This window comes from Lactuca sativa, chromosome 2, assembly GCF_002870075.4.
Source record: "Lactuca sativa cultivar Salinas chromosome 2, Lsat_Salinas_v11, whole genome shotgun sequence".
NCBI lineage: Eukaryota > Viridiplantae > Streptophyta > Magnoliopsida > Asterales > Asteraceae > Lactuca > Lactuca sativa.
In genome coordinates this window covers 173,296,640-173,323,182 of record NC_056624.2, presented here as the reverse complement: position 1 = coordinate 173,323,182, position 26,543 = coordinate 173,296,640, and the positions used below count along the sequence as shown (strand labels likewise).

The window sequence follows — 26,543 nt, the reverse complement described above, 5'->3', positions numbered from 1 at the left end:
TAGTTTTTGTTGGAAAATAGAAGCTCTAAGATGAACGCTCAATCGTATTAGTTGTTTACAAAACTCAAGTTGAGTTATTTTTTACTTTGCAACATTTTATTTCTAGCTCATTGTTAGTGGTTAATAAAATTTCAAAAGTCCAAAACATTAAAGATATCGTGTAGTCATTTTTTCTAGAAATTTATTTGCCCGTATATCTGAGTAAGTTTCAACAACTAACATCTTAGGATAATCCTAAAAAGTATGCACTTATATATAGTCTCATGCACAACAACATTAAACGAAGTACTAGTCCCGTTCACAATATTAATAAATCCAAAAGTGAGATATAATGAGTACTTATATACACAAAATTGTATAAGAATGATGAAAATAATGATTTTTAAAAGTTAGATGCAGTTATATGTAGATATTTGGTTGTCAAAATTATAAGTTAGCTTGAAGCGACAAGTGAGTTGATCTTATATTAACAAGTGAGGTGATGTTTTGCTAACATTCGAGAACACGAATACACGATAAAGATAGGACAATAAACGATTCCTCAATGTGATCATTCTTCAATGTCAATCGCCTCGAAAATCTTCTCAATCCAACTATAAGTGTTTAAAATAAATATAGAGTCTTGATCACAAAAAGATAAACAATAACCCCCACCCACACCCATGCATAATCATTAATGACATTATGCTAATATAATGTTTATATATAACATCGTTAAAATAAATATTATGGATTTTAGATGTAAATCACAAAATTTATAATGATAGGGGCAAGTTTGTACTTAAAATGAAAAAGAAATAGAATAAAATAAATTAACACACCTCTCACTCATGTACCTTCATGCAAAATGCATGGACCATCTTGTTGAACGTCCATAGGCTAAGCATAAAAGATTATTAAATGAGTGACGTAATTGTCTTTATCGAATAGTACAGGGACCTGATTTGTAATTTAGCAAACTCAAAATGTTGCCACAACACTTAATGGCTGTCAACTCAGATCGGAACGGAACTATAACTAACAGATGGTTCCTATAAAACCCGCGACATTCCCCATCATCTCCCTGGTTTTCTCCGGTCATCGTCCTCACGTCACTCGTTACACACACACAAACCACAAGAACATCTTAACCACCGCGAGTTACCGATCAATCAACCACCACAGTCAGGAACCACCGCCGTTGATCTCGTCTTCGTCGGCGCCTCAATTGACATCGTCAACAAGGGTGTTGAGAAGTAAGAGGAAGATCATGGAGAATACGATTGATAACAGCTACATTGTTGCCACTTTCTTCGTTTCCTTTTTAGGTTTTGTTGTTCTATCGATTCTAAGGCGCCGTATCAGCTACTCAATACCTTACTCTAAGAAGAATGCTTCTGGTAATAACAACAGTTTTAAGAATCGGAGCGATCTGACGCGTGGAGAGTTCCGTCACCGATATGGATCTGCAGATGCTGACGTCATAATCGTCGGAGCTGGTGTCGCCGGTGCCGCCCTTGCTCATACCCTTGGCAAGGTGAGATTCGATTTTCACTTTATTGAATATTAATATTTAATTTTACATAGCTATTTGTTGCTTTGCTGCTGATCCTGATGTGATTTGGAGAGATGATTCTTAATTTATTATCTATTTTGGATTTTGGATGGGTAGGACGAGGGTAGAAAATAATTTAATCATAATTTTCTCGAAAATCGGTGATACTTCCAAAGAACATTTTCCGATACAAAAGTTAATTAGCTGTTGCATTCAGTTCATGAACAAATTTCAAGCTCACAAGCCATCAGCCGATTGTGATATTCCTTGGATTTTGCTGTTTGAATCTTGGTGCATTCGATAAGGCTGAGAAAGAAGTTCCTAAATCAATCTTTCCTTCAAACACTAAGTTTCAACATCTACTTTATCCGGCCTGTAATTTATATGATCCAATCATGTTACATACATATATATTATCGAAATTTGGAGGAAAACCATGACACAATCTTCAATATTATAACTATTGTTATCAAAGTTATTCATCTTTGAAGCACACAGAAACTTCGTGCCACTTCTGACGATTGAATAGGATGAATTATCTAATCACTAATTAACATCACTACTATTAGTCTAAACATATCTTCTTCAACTGGCTATAACAGGAAGGACGAAAAGTTGTAGTAATTGAGAGAGATTTAACAGAGCCAGACAGAATTGTAGGTGAATTGCTACAACCAGGGGGATACCTTAAGCTAATTGAACTAGATCTCCAAGGTAATACTAATACATATATTCTCAACCTACCATTCATCTATCACTATATAAACTCAAAGAAAATGACACAATTTTCTTATTACAAATGCAGATTGTGTGGAGGAAATAGACGCTCAAAGAATACATGGATATGCACTTTTCAAAGATGGAAAAAGCACTAAATTATCTTACCCCTTACAGAACTTTCATTCAGACGTATCTGGTCGAAGCTTTCACAATGGACGCTTCATACAAAAAATGCGACACAAATCTGCCACTCTCCCAAAGTCAGTATCAATTTTCTTTAATTTTTTTAATTTTTCTTTCTGTATATCAACATTTTCATTAAACTTTCAGTGTAAAACTGGAACAAGGCACAGTAACATCTCTTCTTGAAGATGAAGGAACCATAAGAGGCATTCAGTACAAAACCAAATCCGGTGAAGTAATCAAAGCTTTCGCACCTCTTACAATCGTCTGTGATGGCTGTTTCTCTAACCTGCGCCGATCACTTTGCAAACCACAGGTATGTATGTTTTGACTTTTTGACTTTTTACCAGTTTTCACATTTTGTTAAATTACATTTCTACCCTTCTGAGTTCCATCTGTAAGTGTAGGTTGATGTTCCTTCTTGCTTTGTGGGTCTTGTTTTGGAGAACTGTGATCTTCCATATCCAAATCATGGCCACGTCATCTTAGCAAACCCTTCCCCTATCCTGTTGTATCCAATTAGCAAAACCGAAGTTCGTTGTTTAGTTGATATACCCGGTAAAAAGCTTCCTTCTCTTGCAAATGGTGACATGGCAAAATACTTAAATTCCATTGTTGCCCCTCAGCTACCCGCTAAACTCCATAACGCTTTTGCGGGTGCTGTTAACAAAGGGAACATAAAAACAATGCCAAACAGGACCATGCCAGCTGTTCCCGTTCTTACACGTGGCGCAATGCTAATGGGTGATGCTTTCAACATGCGTCATCCGTTGACAGGTGGCGGGATGACTGTCGCGCTTTCTGACATTGTTGTGTTACGTGACCTTCTTAAATCGTCACGTGATTTTACCGATGCTGATTCACTCTCCAAAAACATCGAATCGTTCTACACCTTACGTAAGGTAAGACAATTAATATTTGTAATTAGTGAAGGAGAAGAAGGGTATTATTGTAATTTTGTGACTTGTGTATATATTTATGAAGCCGGTGGCGTCTACGATAAATACGTTAGCTGGAGCTTTGTACAGGGTGTTTTGTGCTTCTTCTGATGAAGCGATGAAGGAAATGAGGGAAGCTTGTTTTGAGTATTTGAGCCTTGGAGGTGGTTGTGCAAGTGGGCCGATCGGGTTACTTTCCGGGTTAAACCCGAGTCCGGTTCAGTTGGTCCTTCATTTCTTTGGTGTAGCGGTATATGGGGTTTTTCGTCTTTTACTACCTCTACCCTCACCTAACCGATTATGGATCGCAGCCCGGTTGATTTTGGTAATTACTCGAGATTTGACATGTGTTTAAGTCAATTATTTTTAACGAAATGATGTTTTTTTTTTTTTTTTGGAAAATAGAGTGCATGTGGGATTATTTTTCCGATTATTAAAGCGGAAGGAGTGAGGCAAATGTTTTTTCCGGCTAGTTTGCCGGCGTATTACAGAGGTTCTTCGAAGAAGGGTTTATAATGACATTTGGAGAAGATATCGGTTGAAGTCAAATATAGCTTAGATTAGAAATCATGTTATAGCAATTGTATATATTTGATTTGTGCGAGTATTAATTGTTTAGTTTGCAGTAACAGATTAAGATGTATTATATAATGTTGTATCTTTGTTTGAAATCGAAAATTTTCTCGTTTAAATGTTGAGTACAAACATCCGGACTAGGAATTCATTTATCACTATTCCCGAACGAATCATTTTTCTACTTTATAATAATTTTTCATGTGAATGCTATAGTCTCATCATAGTCTTACACATCACATGTCTCATAACAATCTATCTAATCTCTTCACCAAGAGATTTTTTAGTACAACTCTAGTATTTAACTCGTTAAATACTTAATCTAAATCTTTATATACTACATATAGGTATTCATTCAATACCCTTGACATCTAACCATACCTCCATACTCTATCTTCATCTAATCTATGATGGTTATCTAACACAATACCATCAATATCTAACCATATTTACATACTCTATTCTTAACCACACATACACATTGTATCTTCCATACCACATACCTATTTTATTTTCAACTAAACGTACATACTCTATCTTCCATCCCACATACATATTGTATTCTCAACGTTACATACATACTCTAAGTATACATACATACTCATTTACATGATTATAATATATAATCATAATCTATCCCCATCCAACTTCTTGTAAGTATTTAACATAATACCTTCTACATCTAATCATATCATTCACATTTTATCTCCATTTAGTATACCTTGGTATTTAACACAAACACCACTAACATCTACTTATACACACATAATCATCTGTAAGGTTATACTTCATATAATCATACTCTATCTTCATATATTAATCTATAGGTATTAAAGATAATACCTTTAACATCTAATCATGCATACTTAATTATATACAATATTACAATTTATGTAATCACATTCTATCTTCACCTGCTATCTTGTGGGTATTTGACACGATACCATAAACATACAAGCATGCATACATAATAACATAAAGGCATAAAGACATGCATACATAATGTAGAGAAAGAGTGAATTATAACTCACCTTGTTATTTAGTGAAAGCTAACTACCCTTGGCTCCAATCTTCAATTGATGGATCTTGATCTTTCTTCTTTGCTCAAGGCCTATTCATACAACACATCAAGTTTCTTAAAACTTTTCTTAGCCTATTAAGAGATAATATACTCTCTATGTCAAAATGATCACTTAGATGATCATAATTCCAACATCTCATTTTCTATTTCTAAATCTATTCCACTCAATAAATCGAGCATCCCATATTACCCAATTCATTACACTCTAATATATTGCATCAATTTACCACTCTCATTAGTTAGGATTTCAAACCTAACTTCACATATATGGATTTCACCATGAAAATCACATACAAAGTTTGTTCAAAGCTTTTAACCACTCTCAATAACATTATAATCAACTTATAGGTTGGTCAACTCAACCATTCTAACCAAACTAACACATTCACCATTAAAGCACAAAGCTTAATAAAATGGAGAAATTTTGCCTTAATATAGAGAGGATGATAATCATAGGAAGCCACCTTCTCTATCTTCTCTTGGCACGATTTTGGCATCAAAAGCGCCATATCCAAGCTCTACAATCGATTCCCCAAAGAAATGATCAAAAATGAGCTTTTAACAGGTTATAAGTTGTGTGTTGACCTCGTAAACATGCCACGGTAATCTATTCACCGAGTTGTGGTGCGTCTAAAAAGGTCGTAGTCTGCGTCTTGCTGAGTAGCGGTGCTTCTCCCAATGTTGCGGTGCAAAGTATATTGCCATCTACTTACGACGAGACTCTTGTATGAATCACTGCTTCAACTCACCATGTCGTGGCAAGATCTTCACCACGCCACGGTGGTTGTATGACAATAGCCTTCATGGTTGATTTCCTTCCAGCTTTAGGGACAACTTTTCTTCCAACTTCTAACCCTCATAAATTCTTCATCTTAAACCCATTTTCTATGATCTTTATATCCTTACGAAGATAGGGATGAGTTCTACAACTCCATTAAGCCACTTATTATGGACTTGATACGGGTCTTATTTTGTTAAGTTACAAACTTGGCCCAAAAGCATAAAATTCTCATTTTACCGTTTATGGCCAAAATGCATCATCTTTTGCATTTCATTCCTTGAACTCACTTAGTTTATCTTATAAATGTGACTCAAACTTATCTTGGCCAATTTCATGAAGTCACAACTTCATAAACTTATAAAATTCTTAATAATGACCAAATTGCCCTTTTGGTCAAAATTTGACTCAAAGTCAAATCTCTCTAAGTTTTGGATTCTTACAGAAGAGATTATGGTCGACGACTATAAGAGGAACCAGGGTTATGAGATTAGAAAAGATATAAGAAAAAAAAAGAATTTCAAGAAAGTAGCTCTAATACTAAGATACAAAATAATTTTCCATGAATCCTTTCTCATTCTATATGGAAATATTTATTCACAAAACACAAATAGTGTTTAGGCTATCAACAATATGGGTCAACTGCTATAAAATACAAGCACACACATATTAAAATATGGGTAAAAGTTAACATGATGTTGTAACTCGGTTTCGAAGTATAAAATTTTTGAAGGTACCATTGTTGATGTTGATGTCCATAAAAAACAACAATAACATGCGTCAAATCCCATATCCATTTCAGAGTGATTATTTTAGAGAAAACTGCCGACATGAAAACAATGAGAACATGTTTTGAAATGATGGAGAAAGGGTAAGCCAATGTAAGCACTATAGGAAATGCATGTAAATAAAACATATCCCTACCCTAATAAAAGAAACCATATTATGCCACCTGTCATTTTCTCAACCCATTATTTTTCAAAGTTAAATTCCTATAATACCCTCCTCTCATTTTTAACAATTACCTATATATCCTGCATATATATTAACAACCCATTTGAATGCAATCTTGTGACATTAGGAGGCAATTGATTCCAATTTTTCCTTTCATATCCTATAACATCAAACTTCTAAAATTAAAGCCCATATATCAGCAAAAAAATCAAGGATTTTGTTGATGGTTACCTTCTAAATCTCTCCGATTTATGTAGCTGAAACTTCTCCGTTTGATATTCTTGATTAGGGATGTTTTCAGCTACAATTTTTGAATTCTCCTTTTTAATTATTTGGGGGTCTATTCTTCTGCTAACTTCTTGGTTGAATTGCTCCACCAAATACCAATCGCATCAGAGTAAGCTCTCTCTCTCTCTCTCTCTCTCTCCATACCCCGAGTACAACCATGTTTGTTTTTATACCATCTTTTTGATTGTGTGTGTATGTGATCTGGTTCTCCGCATATAACACAGGTGTTTTCCTCTATTGCTTCTACCAAGAGTTGCCACCAATGACCGATTGACGTTGTTTGCCTCTCTCGGAATATCCCTAAACCACGAGCATCGCTTTCTGTATGTTATTTTCTTAAAGTGACGTTATTGGAATATGAAGATCTCGAAATGGTTCCACTGGAAAATAAAGATAATATTTTTGTTATTATGTTTTGTGAGTGTGAAGCTACATATCCACCTAAAAATGAAGAGTTTGCATCTTGTAACACTATTGTTGTGATTAATATGTGAGTAAAGTTGAGTGGTCTTAGAACTTTATGTCTTATTTTATGGTCTTTTGGATACAATTTTTTTCAGGGCTGTTATTCATGCCTCAAATCATGATGGAACACAACCTTTTTCTTACAAAATAGATAAATTGATAACCAAATTTGAATAGATTAATACACTTGACAGACATTTATGATTTTCTCTTATGACTTTATGGTGAACAAAAGAAGGTGTTAATAAGTTGTTGAGTCTATAAAGGTAGGAGACCCTTTGATTGTTGATAACCAAGAAGAAAAAGATAAACTACTAGAAGAGCTACCTAGATTTTTTTTTCATAATATACATTATTATGATTATTATACATATTATCATTATTCATCAAAAGGTTTTTTTGACATGGAGTAGGAGAGACTTAAATGCATTAACAGGAGCTCGTGTGAATTATGTTCGAGTGAAGTGTGAAATAGAAGGGAAATCAGAAGAGGAAGTTGAGATATATGTTATGGCCTTTTAGAATGAATGGTAAACGTCACTTGATTGCTTATCGATTTAAGAAATCGTTGATTCATTTCAATAATTAATTTTGCAAGAGGAACTTGATGTTCTTTATGTATTTTAACTGAAATATAAACCATTAACATGGTCCCAACATACCAAATGGTAAAAAACAATTAGGTTGAATGTAAAGCTGGTTCCTATGGGACGCTAACATGTGCCCTAATGGCACCATCGTTTTTCATGTTTGTTTTACCTTTCATATTAATTGTTTTTCTTTTGTTTGATAGATCAAGTCGACCTAGCTATCATATTTATTAAAATCATAATTTTAATGAAAATTTAAATAATCAATATAAAAATCTAAACAAAACTTATATCTTTCTAATTTAATAAAGTTTTATATTTTTTTCATTATCATTTTTAATTATCAATATATTTTTTTTCTTACCCGTTGTTTCCACGGGTTGTAACCTAATATGGATAATATAGCGGAACGGAGATACATACAAAACTATTTAAAATAAATATAATTAATAAAGGGGGTGCAAACGTTAAACAAAAGGAACAATCTTACAAAAAAAAAAAGAGGAACAAGAACTTAGGATGCCTACTTTTATGGTTGTAAGTCTCAATCCCTTCTGTTTTGTGTAACTTTATCATTTTTAATTCGTTCTAGGATGTTATCTTCTCCATGTACCATCCGCAGTAATCATCTCCACACTCTTAATTGGAGACGTCCATAGATAATTTACACTTGTCCATATTTCCAATCTTACTTCTCTCTGTTTTTTAGTAATCAACCCCACTCCCAATGAACTACCTATTGTCAAATTTAGAATCCATTCAACAATGTTTTATTGTATATAAATAATAAAATCCTCATTTACCCAACTTACATCTTTATCTCATACCCCTTTATTGGAAAATATTCATAATCATACAATATAATAGACCGAACTGTCATGCTTAAGCAATTTCCATTCACTTTCAATGTGACCTTGTTATTCATGTTTTTAATTTGCTAACATGTTTAAAACATTAACATAGATCAGTTATAAATTAAATAACAACATCATCATCAACGATAACAATGGGTTAGGGGAGGTAGATATCGACAATTATGCATCTATAGAGGGTCGAACGACTACATCACATGGATAACATCTGATATATGCCAACGATAGATTGTAAACGATATGAACAAGGTGAAAGTTAGTCAAAGTGACTAGTAAGACATAAATATGAGAAAAATCATAATACACACGTAAGGATTTGAGAAGATGCAAACGAGAAAAACAATGGGGAATTAGTTAATGCGAGCACTAAAAAAATGACTAAATCAGATAGAACATATATATAGCAAGAAACAAGCATGAGCAATAAATACCATAATACAAAATATTAAAGGGGTGAGGCTACTCATCTAATCCAATGTTTTGCATCTACACCCTCGTACCTGAGACTTAGAGCAAGCTCTTTCATGTTAAGCCTTGCACTATCACATCACTTCCTTTTAGGATGTTATCTCTTCCTCGAACCAGCAATGGCAATTAACTTTGCCCTTCCTACCGAGATGGTGGTGACCTCATATGGATATGTCCATAACACCTTAATTGATTTCCCTTATATTTTTAATGATCCATGTCCCTCCAACAAAGTTATACCATAAATCTACCTCAATATCCTTATTTATTCTACCTCTATCTTCCTCTCGTAGTCCTTCTTGGTTGGGAAATATTCATATTTGTACAACATGATAGACCTATAAGCTACCTTTTAAAAATTATCCTTCAGTTTCAAAGGGACCTTCCTATAACTCAAGACTATCAAGGTCATCTCCACTTTTGTCCAACTTGTCTTTATGTGATGGGTGGTGTCTACCTTTACACTCATCCCTAATGGATGATAGACCCTATATACTAGAACCTCTCCTACACGATAAGAGCTTGATCCCCTTAACTTACATATACTCCTTCATTATTTGTTTCCCTACTAAACTTGCACCAAAGATACCTCATTTTAGAAATGTTAATATATAACTCTTTCTCGTCTAATGTCTATCTCCATATGTCTAAATGAACATTTAATTCAACTCTATACTTGGCCACTAAGGCAATGTCATTGGAAAAAAGCATACACTAAGGCACTTCCTTTGGATCTTGGAAAACATATCGTCTAAGATCAAGGTAAAGATATAAGGGATGAGAGCCAAGCCCTGAAGAAGCATGATTTCGACTGAAAACGACATCTTGTCTCTAACAAGGATCCGAACACTGGTTGTAGATCGACATTACATATCATGAATTGCCTAGGTGCATAATACAAGGTAACTATATCCTAACATACATATGATACATACTAGAGTATACAATATAGTGAGAAGAACTCATCTAGACAATTACTCCGACGATTGACAGATATCCCTCTGGCGTAACGGGTAATACGTCTAATAGATATTACCCTAGAATACTATAGCTTATCACTTCCTATGATAATCTCATAATGAAAGCTAGATCTATCACCAATCCCAATGAATACCGTGAGTTCTATCAAATAAGATTCAGCAAGGCCGGACAGTTGGGAGGCAAGACTATTTTGGCATATAGCCTTTCTGAAATCCAACAACCAAGCCAACATGACCATTCTAGACAAATGTCCCCTACGTAGATCAATTAGCATTATAACTAGAATTAATGATAAATCTTATTTATATATCCATAACAATGCATATGACTATAAATATAAGTTATACTTTAAGCTGTAACACCCCGAATTCTCAGGTATTATTTATTCTTGTATTTTTGGGTGATTTGTGAGGAGACTCGGCGAGTTGGAGTCCAAACTCGCCGAGTAGGATCGCGGTTTTGGGCGCGGGTTCGCGTCTGGACTCGGCGAGTCCAAAAGTGGACTCGGCGAGTCCACGCTGTTTAATGAAACCCTAATTTCCAGGGTTGGAGACCTATTTAAAGGGGCTTATGGCCGTCATTTGCGGCCACCAACCCCTAGAGAGAAACCCTAAAGAGATTTGAGCGTTTTGGGAGAGAGAAGAGGTCATTGTTGACCTTTGAAGCTTTGTTTGGCAAGGCAAAGGAGATTCTAGCTAAGAGAAGGCAAGGGAGGTGGACATCTTTCGATTTTGGAGCTCAGAGCATCATCTTGGAGGTATATTTTGGCTCCCTTTTTCTGTTGTTATGTTGAACATGAGGGTTTAGGGTTTCTTGACCCCTTTGTTGGTTAGATTTGATGTCCATTTCGTCCCTATTTGTGATGAGGCTTGAGATGAGATCCATAGAGGTCCAAAGAATCTTTATTCCTTAAGCTTTATGAGGGTTCATGAGAGTATTGGCCTAGAGTTATGAGATATGGGGCTAAAACATCATTTATGAGCAAATAGTTGTTGTTTGAGCACCAAGGTTTGGACTTTATGTGATTATCATGCCTGGGGAGGCCAGATCTATGATTGTATGGAACAAATCTGACCTCAGAAGTGAGTTTGAGTTTATGCATGGCATGGACTCGCCGAGTCTGAAGAACAGACTCGGCGAGTAGCATGAAGTTTGCCCGTAACCACTCAGCGAGTGGTCTTGCCAAGTTGAGGGGTCGACTCGGTGATTCAGGGAGAGTCAAGGGGGGGCTGAGTCAAGCCGAAACTCGCCGAGTTGTTCTTGAGACTCGGCGAGTTGAGTCGTGGTGGCCTCGCGATTCATGCCAGGTGGAACTCGTCGAGTTAGGGAAGTACTCAACGTGTCAAGAGAGGATCCAAGGGAGTCAGTGGACATGTATAGACTCGCCGAGTCGCCCTAGTGCACTCGCCGAGTCCGGTCAAAGTTGACCGTTGACCTTGTTGACCTTTAGGGTTGAGTTCAGTTGTATTTATGGGTGTATTACTTTGTGTGATTAGGCGGATGCTAGATCACATTTATTCCGAGACAGATATTTACCGAGATACCCGAGGTGAGTCTTCTTACTATACTTTACCTAGTGTGGTAATAGAGTTCAGAGACAGGGTATTATAGAGTTATATGCCAGTGTGATTGCATGTTATTATGTGTTGTGATTTGTTGTGATATATGATATGCATGATTATAGAGTTACAGAGTTGGGACTTTCGGGTCCCTAGAGTTAGGGCCAGAGGGCCCACAGAGAGTTGGGGCTGGAGGGCCCCACTGAGACACATTGACCAGAGGGTCAACAGAGTTACGGCCTCGAGTGGCTATTATGTGATTAGTGTGGTATTTTGGGGAAACTCACTAAGCTTATGCTTACATTGTTCAGTGTTATGTGTTTCAGGTACCAGTGATGACCGCGGGAAGGCGCCGGCTTGATTCGTACACACCTATGGGATTGGATGTATTTGATCTTGGGAGACATTTGTGATTTGAAAACTTGATGTTATGACATTTTGTGAATGAATGGTTTAATTAAAAACGTGTTTTTGAAAAGTGAAAAATTGTTTTAACTTTTACGGTGTTACATAAGCGTAGTAAGTGTAGCCTAACTTATAGAGAGTTTCTAGCAAAAACAGGGAATTGCGCTGGAAGAAATTCGATACCGAGTACACTTCTATTTCTCCGACTCTCTGATTCCGCAAGGCCTTGCTAAAGTAGTTGGAAAATTAGAGAGAAAAAGGTCAAGAGACACGAAGGATTTCCAGAGATGTTCTGGAGGAAAGGGATGTGAGAAATGGTTGAATTCGGAGGTTTATATAGACAAATTTGGGATGCACGTCGCGCACATGGTCTGGTGTGCACTACAAACTTGTTCGAGGGTGCTGACGTGGCGTCGTCTGGGTGGTGACACGTTTCAGAATCCTATGGTGCGTCAGAAGCGCGCCGCGCCTCTTGTTTGGGTGCGTGGTTGCGCGTCAAAAATGTTGATTTCTTTAAAATTCATATCTTCTCCACAAAAGCTCCGTTATCGATGTTATTTTATATCCACGCGTAGCTATCAACGAGATCTACAACTTTTATTTAGACTATGTCTACTAATTATCACTTTATTTTTAAAACTATATTTTAACATGCTTAGACTGCTAAACTCCGTTTAAAAATCTTAACTTGTCCATACGAATCCCATTCTCGACTTTCTTTATATTGATGAGCTCCTATTAATTAGATCTTCAACTCTCATCTAGATTGTTTTTCTTCACAATCGACGAATTTTGGTTCAGTTTCTGTGTCGCACACCGCTACGTCGAAACTTCTAAAAATCATAACTTACTCATGCAAAGTCAGATTTGGACGTTCTCTATTTGCACGCTCTCGGTTTTATGACTAATATGACTTTCGTTTAGATTCCTTAGGATAAGAAGCAACCCATATAAAATTCAATTTTTACGATATGCTAAACTGTGTCGGTTTAATTGCGAAACTTCAAAGAAGCATAACCTCTCTATATGAAGTCGGTTTCGGGGGTTCTATATATCTATGAAAATCGTATTGACGTTTCCAACATGTTTATGATGATTAATTTGTCTAAAAAGTAATATATATATATATATATATATATATATATATATATATATATATATATATATATATATATATCCACTTCAAATTTTATAAACGACGGTTTATATTGACTTCTATTAGAATGCGAAAATGGGCTGTTACACCTCTAATGCGTGAAATCGAGTTGTTTTTTCAACACTAACAATTGATGTCAAAAAAATAAAAATTTGAATTTTTTCCAGCACAAAAAGATAGAATATAAAAATGTTAATGATGAATACCCTCGTTATCCTTATTACTAAAAATGTTAGCCACCAAAGGTGTGGGTTTGTTGGAGACAAAAGATGCAGGTTTAAGAGTCGAGTAGTGGTGTGTAAGATAATCTATCTAAAAGACTTATAATAAACTTAATTTTTTTTAAAGTTCTATGTAATTAGGTTCGTATACCGAATTCAGCCTAAAATCCATCTAAAATTTAATACTTTATAGAACCAAGTTTATTTGGTTACAACCTTCTTCCATTTGTATCTAGATTGATCGACGGGACCTAGTCATAGACACCCATGCAAAACAAGATCCATAAGCATTTCTTGTAATAACTTCTACACACATGACAAATGAAACATGAGATATAACACATAACACATTTCTATCTACAAGGATCATGTTTATAGCTCCAATATTTCCTTTTAGCTCCCTGATATGAATCCATCCCATTTGATTTGTTGATCCGAGGTTTTTCATTTTTTCTAATTTGTAATCTTTATTTATCATCCCACAATTTGTTATTCATTTGTTGTTGTAGGAATACATATTGGTTTGTTTTGGCTGCTTTCATGTAGATTGTTTGGTTTTGGTTGCTTTTATGCAACTTATTTTTTTTGGTTTCTCTCATGCAGATTGTTTGGTTTTGGCCGTTTTCATGCAATTTTTTATTGTTTTGGCTGCTTTCATGCAGATTGTTTGGTTTTAGCTGCTTTCGTGCATATTATTTGTTTTTGGCTGCTTTCATGCATATTGTTTGGTTTTGGATGTTTTCATGCAGGTTGTTTGGTTTCTTTGCGTCTCTTGAAGATTGTCTGGTATTGTTGCTTAGATGAAGATTGTTCATCGCTACTCGCACATTCAACTTCTCTAAGCATTCTAGTAGCGGTGAATAGTCTTCATCTAAGCAGCAATATCAAACAATTTTCAAGAGAAGCTTGTTTCCACCACATTGTTTCTTTGAAGAAACGAAAATGAGAAGTTGAGTGTGCCTTGCGGATATGAAAGTTTACTAACGCACACTTAACTTCTCATTTTCGTTTCTTTGAAGACAAACTCTCAATGCTTGTTTTGACCACATTGTGACTATAAGGGGGGATGTCAACATAATAAGTTATTTGGGTTTGTTTTGTATTGGGCTTTATGTAACTCATTAGCTAGTTTAACCTTAGATAACTTTCCTATTTATTATCTTAATTATATTTCTTTGTATTTATAGTTTTCTATCAACAATGTAACCTTATCCATTTTCTCTCTATATTATTATTAGTTCCTTGTAGATTGTTATTAGTTTACACAAAGTCCTAAAAATACTTCTCTTTCAGATATCTTTTAGTTTTCTTGATGCTTCTCACAAATAGCCATTTTAAGAAGGCTAGGAAATTACGTGTTTCTCCTTTAGTACAATTGTCATTGTCAAATTGGTAACTTCATGAGCTCTCACCATTCCAACAACACGTTCTTCCCGCAATTTTTTAGTATCCATCATCATTGGCCGTAATAAATTTGTATGCATTTCAAGTGACTCGGATATAGTAATTAGCATGGTTGAAGTTAAAGTTGTTTCCTAATTCTACTTCATGATCTTAAGTTTCTTGATTACCAAATCTAACAGATCAAATATCCATTTTTTTCATACAACTTTGGTTGATGCACATTTGATGTTCAAACTACAATTCCCGTTTTAAAGAAAGAATTAGGTAATAACATGAACAAACTATTACATGTGGGACTGGACCCGATATGTACTTGCTCAATTATCTCCTCAATTAACAAACTAATACATCACACATGAATAGGATGATGAGCCCTATGATATAGACGATGCTAAAATTACCACACAAACCAAAATCATTTTATCTTATTGTAATTTCAGATGTAGTGACTACCTTTTAAGATTTTGTGATTTTAGCTTATGTTGATAAATCAAGAGCTAAAGTACAACATTTGTCAAATTTCGTACACCTGGTAATGTATAAAGTTTCATTGGTTACTTTTATAACTAAGTTTGTCCATGCATGTTTTATGAATTTATGAGGTTTTAATATCATTTTGTAGGCTAAAAAAGAAGTGCAACATGAAACATTGAAGAAAATGAAGCATCATCAATATGTTCAATGTGACTGATTTTATGTGGTAGCAATTTGCTTTGGACAATTGGGTTTGTGTTTAGAATTTTAGTAATTAAAGTAATGAATGACGAGTTATAACTTTCGGGAATATTATAATATCCTTCAAAGCTATTTACAAGAGAAACAATTATTTCAAAATATTCCAAAAAAAACCACATCCACTCCCATAAGACGACTAAAAGATTTCTCAACTTTATAACCTAATTACACAAATTGGGGACTTATCTCCACACAACTCTAATCATATCTTGAACCTCAATTACACATATTTGGGACTCTAAAAAATCCATATCCTCTCCAATAAGATGTTTAAAAAAATTACCGACTTTATAACCTGACACTAAGAGGCTTTAAAGAGTCTGTATGAAAAAATGAAAAAAATTTCAACATTGACCCGAGATGGATCTATGACCCACTCACTATCCATAGTGATACCACAAATAGTCATTTGTCAATGTTTCTGGTTAAGCATATCATGAAAAATATCTAGAATTATCATTCCCTCCGCCTCCAATGAATCTTTGATTTTTTGGTTTTTCCATAGCTTCAAGTCACCCAATTTTTAACAAATGTAATTATGATGTAGGTGTCAAAATATGGTGCCAATCCCCTATCTATGAGTGCATCAAACTCGGTGATCTTTTTTTTTTTTTGAAAAAGAATTTCTAGACCAAAATCATTTATTATATTCTAAGTAGAGATGCACAACCAAACCGGATCCCTAATTTGAAACTAATCCGATTCGAAACCCAGATTTGACCAAATTGGATTGGATCCATCAGATTCTAATCCTACAGGTAAAATCGGATTTGATATCGGATCATAAACTGGATTTGCTCAAACCCGGATCCAAATCTGCCCCAAAATCAGGTAAAACCCATCCAAGATCGGTTCAAACCGGTTTGAAATTGGATTCAAATTTTGACAGGAACGAGATCGGATTAAGATAGGATCGGATCCTGCATTTATGCACCTCTAATTCTCAGCATATCAGTTCTTTAAACAACTTTTCATAATTATAAGTTTTATTTAGAACCATCATTTTATTTGATGGACCTCCCCTTATTTCACTAGAATGGGAGAATGTAACTAAAATGAACCAAAAATGAAAGAGTTTAAATGGAATTGAACCCTAATCTACCGACAATTTCTTGAAAAAGATTGGATAATGATCACACCATTTACGATACAAAATAATTCCCAAGGGATCTAGAATTATTTTCACAAATTGAATCGGGCAATACATTTCTGGTCGCTTTTACTCATATCACTTAGACCTGACGGTGTGTTGAGCGAAAAGAGTGAGGGAAAGCTTCCCCCACCCTAAAACACCATACCGTAGGTGAGAGAAAAGTGAGGGTAGTCTATCCCTCACTCTTTTTCTTCGTATGATTGGTCAGTATTGTTGTTTTCAGTTATTTTTAATATTTATTAAATTATATACCTATTAAAAAATTATAAAAAATATATTAAAATTCATGGTTTTTAATTTCTACAAGTATAATATTTGTATGAAATATACTTTTAAAAAACATATAATAAAAGTAAAAAAAATTCACACTCCCAATGTTTTGATGAGACAAAAAATAAAGAAAAAATTGATGTGGCAAACAAAAAGTAAATGATCCTCTCCACACACATCTACGGTCTTATCATGTCTCTTTTATTCATCTTTGTCTGTAAAAGACATTGATGATGATGCTTTCTCGCATCTTCACAATTATGAAAATGATATTGAGGATGATGCTTTTTTACATCTTCATAATTATGATAGACTTTGAGAATGATATTTTTCCGGATTTCGTTCCAATTTTCAAATTCCAAAATCTACTTACTGGGACCAAAAGATTTGTCAGTATTTAATATATTTGTCTTTAGTGTAACAAATAATCATAAAAATGTAACAAGAAACATGAATGGATTGTTAAAAATTCAATGATCAATAATTACTTTACTATTCAACATAATAACCTGTAAAGTGTGACGATTTTTTGATTTATTTATATATTAATATTTTCAGGTTGAGTTATGGTTTATCTCAATCATATAAAGATGGAAATAGTGCAAACACTGACCAATCAAATTAAACTGAGTTGAGTTTATAAATTCTACTTTAAACCTATAAGAGTGCCAAAACTAGGCCATTTACCTATACTTAAACATATAATTTTTAATAAATTTTATTTATATTACTTAGATAAATTGTATTTATTCAGTTATCTACCATAATAAATAAGAATGATTTTTTCACATTTCATATTCTCCTTTATTTTAACACTTGTTATTTTTTAGATTTTTGTAAATTATTTAATATTTACTCGTCATTTTTATAGTTTTTTTATTCAAATTTCACCTATTAAATGTCATCTCATATTAATTAATTTTATAAATATATTAAGAGTAAATTACACGAATGGTCCCTATGGTTTAGGATAATTTGCTTATTTGGTCCCTAACTTATTTTTTTAACTCGGAAGGTCCCTATTGTTTGTTTTTGTTACGCGCTTGGTCCCTGTCTTACGTAAAAAGACTATTTTTCCTTTGATTTTCTTAATTTATTTAAACAAACACACCCCCAACCCCAACCCTTCACCTTACCTTACCTATCCTGTCATTTTTTCTCTATTTAAATAATACTTTTTTTAGGTAAGACAGGGACCAAGCGTGTAACAAAAACAAACTGTAGGGACCAAGGGCATAACAAAAACAAAGAGTAAGGACCGTCCGAGTTAAAAAAATAAGTTAGGGACCAAACGTGCAAATTACCATAAACCATAGGGATCATTCGTGTAATTTACTCATATATTAATTAATCTACATAATAACGTTCCATTTTTGAATTTCTCTTTATATTAATATATTAGTTAATGTATATGTATATTAATGTAGATAATAATTACTTAGATAGTACATTTCGTTCATATTAATTAATTTTATTAGTATAAATTAACTAAGATCAAATTATATAAATAGTCCATGTGGTTTACCAAATGTCACAAAATTAGTCCTTACTTCTTTTTATATTAATATGGTCTCCGTGGTTACCAAAACTTGCGTGAATGGTCTTTTTTTTTGCTCGCAATGCTACTTTTGGTCTTTTTAATAAATCCGTGTAATACACGGGTCTTACACCTAGTTATGTAATGTAATAGAATGTATTTATTTTTGTAAAGCTTATACAATTTATTCTATTAATTGGTTTTGTTATAATTTTCATACCATACTGTTAAAATTTACATTTTTAGGTTTTTTGTTTTAAATTTAAATTACTTCTATGATGAACAATTTAAAGTAATTTTTTTTGGTTTTACGTAGAAAAGTACTATTAGTTTGAGAAATTCTTTTATAAAGTCATAATTTTTTTTTGAACAGAAAAGTCTTATTATTTTGAGAAATTCACATAATCTGTGATTTTCTGTTAAAAAAAACTTTTTCGTTAATTTGGACAAAATATTAAATTAAAGACTTCTTTGCTTAATTTCTTTTAATATTTTATCAAAAAAATTTCCTAAAATAAGAAGACTTCTTTTATGAAACCCTTTCTTTTTTCTTAATATTACATAAGTAAACATTGGAAAAATAATTTTGAAACTTAATATTACATAAGTAAACATTGGAACAATAATTTTGAAAAAAAGAAAATAGACTCTCTTGAGCCTGGCAACCTGGTTGGGCTTATTGGACCACTAGGAAACCCATCTTTTTTAAATAACCAACAATAATATATGGGATTTCAGATTGGGCCGTTGGTTTATTGGATAAAATAAGAAGGTAAAATTTATTTTCTTTCAAATCGGTTTTGGGAAAAAAAATTATGAACCGGTATAACTGGCTTGTAAGTTGTAAATAGTCTAATCCGGTTTTCAACATTTTTTTTTTCAGTTTTTCACCGGTTCGGTTCATAACTGATATCAATGATCTGACCATAAGTCAGTTTCCAATGTCTGAATGTGAGATCCTATTAAATCTGGTCGGATCAAACCAAACCGAACCATTTTCCAAAAAACTGGTTTCATTCAATCTGGATTTGGATCGGATCCGGATATAACTCAGATAATTGGTTTTGTTATGCACCTGGATTTTCTAGGAATCATTCTAGACCTTCGAGGCTTCATGCACCTTTGATGATGCAAGCGAAGCTGACAAAGGAGGCAACATTGAGGAAAACAAAATGGTATTAATGAAGATAGAAATGAAAAACAATAATATGAATAAAACCCACTTTCCTCTTGCGATTGGGACAAATATTTTATATTTTGAGATCATTTTTATCTTCATCCTCATTACATGAACGATATTAATCGTATTATTTGCATTATGATTCTTCAAATCAAACACGTCATTTGTGTTTATGTCAATTGATTATTCGTTTTGAATCAAATATAATTTGACATGTTGTCTATTACATTACACTTGACTATTTTGTCATTCCCGGGTAACGTGAGTTAAATATATAAGATTGAAAAGACCGAGTGAAACGAAAAGAGTATTGAGTTTTGGTCAAGTGTTGGTTGGTGCATGTTAGCATGTAGGGTGAGGTGGATTTTACACCGAGGGATGACCCATGGTGTCACCTTGTCCCCCTCATCCACATATATATACAAAATATTAATTCTCCCATTGGTCCCACTTATATCCATCACACCGACCTATCTCAAATAATGAACACATTTACATTTTTTTTTACTTTATATTGAGAAATGTATAACCTTTTTTCCAAAAAAAAAAAAAAAAAGAATTGATCTTTGAAGAGTTAGTCCATTGTTGACCTGTTTTGATACGTTACTCATCCAAGCCGCATAATATATGAACATTTTCCACCTATACATAATATAGTACGAAGACAAAATAGAGAAAGAGAGAATATGGATATTATATAATGTTTTATGAATAGGTTCAAGTTGGTCGGTTGAAAAAATTTAGAAAGAGGATTGGTTTAATATCACCTTTATGTTTATTTTTAAGAATGGAACATACCGATATGTTTCTATAAGAATTTGGTTGAACAGACTAAATTAAATAAAAATAAATGGAGATGATGCTTTTTGATCACCATAATGGATCTTTGATAAGTTTGTCTCTATAGCTTAAATGGTGTGGTTTTATTGTTGGATTTCTGCTAGAGCATCTGTGCTTCTTAATGGAAGTCCGTGAGAGAAATTTCAACTCCAAAAATGTCTTAGATAAGGTGACCCTCTTTCCCCATTCTTTTTCATTTTGGTAATGGAGAGTCTCCATATGGTTATACAGGATGCTATTGGCGATGGTATGTTTAAAGGAGCTCATATTGATGGTTTCATTCCAATTTGCCACATTTGTTTTATGAGGATGATGATTATCGATTGGAATAAGGCTAACATGATTAATATGGTCACAATTCTCTATTGTTTCTACACTACTAGAAAAAAGGCCTTTTACGACGCTCATTGCGCGTCGTAAAACGCTCAGACGATGCGCAAATGCGTGTCAAGGAAGGCCCTGTCATAAAGAGAGACGACGCGCATTTACGACGCGCGGTTACGACACGCAATGCGTATCAAGAAAGGCCATGTCATAAAGGAAGACGACACGCATTCGCGTGTCGTAACCTTACGACGCGCGTGTTAATGACACGCAATGCGTATCAAGAAAGCCCCTGTCAAGAAAGGCCATGTCATAAATGAAGATGACATACATTTTTGCGTATCATAAATTTAAATGTTTAAAAAAAAATAAATTTATATATTTATTAATTTTTAAATTAAATTTTCATTTAATTTCTTATAATAGAAATAAAATACCATATACAAAAAATACAATCCATTGCATAATATAAAATAAATTGTACAAATTATAATGTCATACAAAGAATCATTCAAATGTTAAACAAAAATAATACATTGCTAACATGTGTTATACATTCCTATAAAACTAACAAATAATCATACAACTCTGTTTCTTACTGGAAAGGAATGCCAAACATGATTACAAGTCTCCCTTAATCTTGATTATAATCAAATGTATCTTTAATTCTTTATATAAATGAAGCTTAAATGATGTCTTTAAATAATGAACACAATAAATGTTATAAACCTTTTGAGGCCCCATAACATCAGGATCTGAGTTTTCTATTTCAACTGCAGGACTACCGTTAGTTTAAGGATCACTTTTTGGACGCTTTTTCTTCTGCATACATTAACAAACATGTTAACTTTCAAGAAATATATTTAGTTTTTAGGCTCATAGTGGCATGCATATAGCTGAGGTGAGAGAAAGGTATACATACAGCTAGTAAGACATCCAGACTATCCATAACAGGTGGTTTCAAATTTTCATAATCAACTGCATTGTAAGATAACATGAACACAAGAAAGGTAATCAAAGGTTAAAATATTACATATTTACATTTTAAAAGTGTAAAGAAAAGATGATGTGGTTACACAGCTTACCATCAGAATTTAAGAGGTCGCTACTTAATGTGTGTCCTACTTGTGCCATAGAAATCAACTACAATCACCACACACACCGAAAAGGGTCATGTATACAGAAATGGTGGATAGAAGAGAAAGAAGATAAAGCTAAAAAACTACCTGCATTGTAGTAATAAACTCTTTGAAGCCAAGAAAGCCTTGTCGTCTAGAATCTACAATTGCCCATACCTTAAGAAGTAGTATGAACAGGCGTAGAGAAATAGTTAGGACAGATTGGGATTAAAAGAGTAGAAAAGCAGAAAGAGAACTATAAGCTAACTTCTGTGCCCTTATGAGCACACTTAGCAATCAAATTAATGATCAAAACTTGAGGAGGTAAAACACTATCTAAAAAATAAATAATCATTTATTTAGAGAGTTAAATGCAAAAAATAGTAACATACTCTTATTGATTTGTTCTAAAATCAAGAAATTCCTATGGTTTTGGTCCTAAGAAAGTTGAAATGACTATTTTTCCCTTTTACTTTTAATTAATAAAATATTAAAACAAATATGAAAAAACATAAAAAAATAAATTAAAAGGGCAAAACAGTCATTTCAAATCTTTCAGGGACCAAAACCAATTTTGTAGTTTTGTCAACAAAAAAATAGTAATTTTTATCATTTAAAACTTCAATTCAAAAACACTTAACCTCTATTCAGCATCACTTCTAGGTAGAAGGGTAAAATGGTCATTTACTCAATAAATAACCAGTCTATATGTTCATTCATTACTTTCAAGAGACAGATATCATTTATCCATCCAGAAATTTAACAGAAAAAAATTAAAAAAAGAAAAAAAAAAGGAAGAAAGCTCTTACCTGTTATGCAAAGGACCATACCATTAAGCAACAACCATCCCTCATGGCCATTCCTTGAGAAGAATTGATAGATATAATGTGGAGATATTGCCTTGAAAATAGAAGGGTAATGATATATGATGTTGTAAATTCCAATAAAAGGAGTAGTCAATGTCCATGCACCCATAATAGGTGAGAACAAAAAGCTCGCTCTTGCAGTTCCAAATTTTTGAACCAAAAAACAGAACAACAAGAACTAATGCAGACAGAGCTTCCACTAGAGCTGAAAAGTAAAAAAAACATAAAAAAATATGACAAGATCTTTATAAATGTAGTTGAATAAACAAAAATCAGAGGAATGATGCACAGATGATGATGAAGCAGAGACAAATAAGAAAGTAGATTCAAAGAAGAAAGGATGGTTTTCATCCATGTTCCAAAGGTTAGTTTATAACTCGTATTTTTCTTTTTTTTCATTTTTAGCATTTTTAATGGTCATTTAGTCTCGTTTAGATGGTCTATTCAGTCTAGAAAGGCAACACTCCTTATGTTGTAACAGAGTTGGAAAGTCAATAAATCTTGCCAAGGTATAAAAAAATATTAAAAATTGAATCTTGGCATACAAAAAGCAAAAAAATAATATGTGAAATGTTGTGTGTATAATCTGGTAAATATATATATCATCAAGGATATTAATTATTATTTATTGAAATCAAATAAATCATTTTAAAAGCAAAAAGTAGGCTACTTACCACATTTTCTGGAAGAGATGTTGTAATAGACTTTCCAATATCTGATGCAGCCATAAGTTCATCAGGAGGAGGCTTTTCATTAAAGACATCCCTACCCTTGGTTGCATCATCAGGTTCCTCTGGTTCTCTTCGGCTATTTTTATTTTTATAACATATGAACAATCATAAATATATGATTTTACTTTTACACAAAATAATATATATATATATATATATATATATATATATATATATATACCTGAACAAATAGATTCTGTGTTTCTTAAAAGCACAGCATAACAAAGTAGGATCTGTCATGGGATCTTTGCTTTCATTCACATTTACAGCAGCAGCAGGAATTTTTCGCACTTTTTTACTGCTTTGATCACCTTGATACAAAGCAATTCTTAAAAACCTGTCATTATTTTCCACCTTCCCTAATATTCTGGAAACTTTGTTTGTGTGCAGATTTACAATCTATCACCAATTTATGAATAAAACGTTAGAAAATAAAATCTTCGGATTACTGCATACACCTTAGAATTTGAGAAAAACAAAATGGCACAAGGTAAAATTTCTTACTTTAATACCAAGGAGAGTTGGATAAATAATGAAATTAGAGCTTTCATCAAATAGTGCATTTGGCTGTGGGATATTTTCTGTTTTTTCAATTTCTCTTTCAACTGCCATTCTTCTCCCAAAATCAATAGCTTCTAATCGATACAAAGGAACATCGCTTCTTTGAAGATCTTGAGCATTCTAAACAAACCAAAGTTAGGTTAAATCTTCAGAATAGTTAAGGATATATACGTTTAAATGTCATGAAACTGAGGGCAAAAGAGTAAATTTACTTACCTCAAGTGATTCATCATAGACACGTCTTAGTTTACCAGTTCTATACCAAAATATACGTATTCTTCGATCTGGTGATGTGATTGCAAATTCTTTAATTTCATCATCAAAAAAATTAAGTTTTTTTTTAATTAAAATATGTTGATATTGAATGTTAGATACCTGTTCAGAATCACCCCACTGGCGGAAAGCAGAAAAGGATTGCAAACGAGTTCAAATATACTGGCCACCAACTGTGAGCCCAGGTCCCTCTACAATGAGAAAGAAAAATAGTAAATGAAAATGAAAATAGATTTATTATTTGTCTTATAAAAAAAGATTTACCTGAGCCACATCATTCAAAAACCCCTCACGCACAAGACCACTGATGACCTCCATTTTTGATGTGACCTTCCTTGAAAAAAGATAATAGAAAAATTAAGATTGTAAAAGTTTAACAAGAATCATGTATATGAGATACATCAAGATTGCATATGAAAGTGAATATGTGAGATCATGGGACAATATATAGTTAGATATTTATAAAATAACCAAAAAAAAGTCGTTACTCTTTATGCAACACAAAACACACCTGGTTAGGCAATGCTCTTAGAGAAATGATCAATTCAGCAGGATGATCATCTCCGTCTCTACCTACACGTACCTTTCCAGGTGTAGCATCTAAAACCCAAACCTTAAAAAATAATAACAACATCTTATAATATTATTTATCCAGACATCACTTAATGACAAGAAACAAAACAGGGCCTTACTCTTACAGGCCTTGCAAGTGGCTTTGCAGCTTGTTCGACCATGCTCAGTGAAACTGGATCATAATAATAAGTATGAAAACCAAGGAAAGAGAGCACTAGTATAGTTTTAACTTCCATTTTGCCCCACCAGCTTTACCAACCTGATAATTATGCACAAGTGAAATCCAAATCAAAATCTAAAAACACAAACTCAACTCAATCTAGATACAGAATACTTGAAACAAAGCTTAAGAAGTTTCGATGACAAAAGGCAAAAAGGAAGATCACTTACAGCAGCAACAAATTTGTTGTCAGGGTGATCTTCTTTGAACTGCTTTCTAAAGTCCTCCCTTTATAACATTAACAAGAGGAAAAATATTTAAACTTTGGAAATGGAAGTAAAACATGAAGGTAGTGATAAACGAAGAACAACTACTAACATGAACACAAAGAAGGCGCTAGCGGGTCTCTTGGGTTTATTGGGATCCTTAGCTGCTTTCCCCTTGGCTGCAGTCTTCTTTACAGCCAACCTAAAATTACAACAAACAATTGTTAAAAAGTACCGAAATCATGATCCTGAGGAAGAACAAAAACCTAATTTCATTGAAGATGAAAAAAAATACAACATTAAACCCTAGCAGATGGTATGTTTTAAACATAGTTAGATTAAATCGTACTTGGTATCAGCTTTCCTCGTAGCACCACTTGATTTGCTTCCTTTCATCGTTTGATCCTGAATGAAACAACCGAAACAACAAACTATGTCAAAAATCGAAGCGAAAATGGTTGTAAATGAAAAAAATTAGAGTCGACATCGAGGAAAAAGAGGAAGAAAACATACCTAGTTAGCAAAAAATCTAGGGTTAGGGTTTGATTCGTTTGCGATTGGGGGATACTGGGGTAAGGAAATCGACTTATAAATGGCTACGATACGTCGACAATAGAACTATTTGGGCGGGAAGATTTTCATTCCAAGAGGGCTTGATTATGTTCATGATTTTGGGCCCATTTTGGATAAAACAATAGGGCTTCATTGGTAGCCGTGGTGAACCAGAGAGAAGACGAGGGGTGGTGGGTGTCTAGGTTGTTGTTGAACAGTAGGGGTAGAGAGAGA

At 33.6% G+C, this 26,543-nt stretch overlaps 2 protein-coding genes across 2 annotated transcripts; one reads left to right on the top strand and one right to left on the bottom strand.

The window, feature by feature from the left end:
• The first annotated feature begins 1,001 nt into the window (after window positions 1-1,001).
• LOC111900225 (squalene epoxidase 3) lies at window positions 1,002-4,067 on the top strand. Its single transcript, XM_023896098.2, has 7 exons — window positions 1,002-1,516; window positions 2,137-2,248; window positions 2,340-2,514; window positions 2,585-2,753; window positions 2,845-3,339; window positions 3,422-3,700; window positions 3,781-4,067. Exons 1-7 carry the CDS (start codon window positions 1,025-1,027, stop codon window positions 3,889-3,891), a joined length of 1,833 nt encoding a protein of 610 aa, XP_023751866.1. The 5' UTR covers window positions 1,002-1,024; the 3' UTR covers window positions 3,892-4,067.
• Window positions 4,068-22,001: 17,934 nt separating this feature from the next.
• Window positions 22,002-25,492, bottom strand: LOC128132430 (peptidyl-prolyl cis-trans isomerase CYP71-like). Its single transcript, XM_052768992.1, has 12 exons — window positions 25,457-25,492; window positions 25,270-25,371; window positions 25,023-25,088; window positions 24,922-24,949; window positions 24,702-24,790; window positions 24,429-24,605; window positions 24,106-24,323; window positions 23,868-24,000; window positions 22,436-22,504; window positions 22,295-22,352; window positions 22,132-22,187; window positions 22,002-22,031 (listed from the first exon to the last, which is right to left on the bottom strand). Exons 1-12 carry the CDS (start codon window positions 25,490-25,492, stop codon window positions 22,002-22,004), a joined length of 1,062 nt encoding a protein of 353 aa, XP_052624952.1.
• Window positions 25,493-26,543: the final 1,051 nt, after the last annotated feature.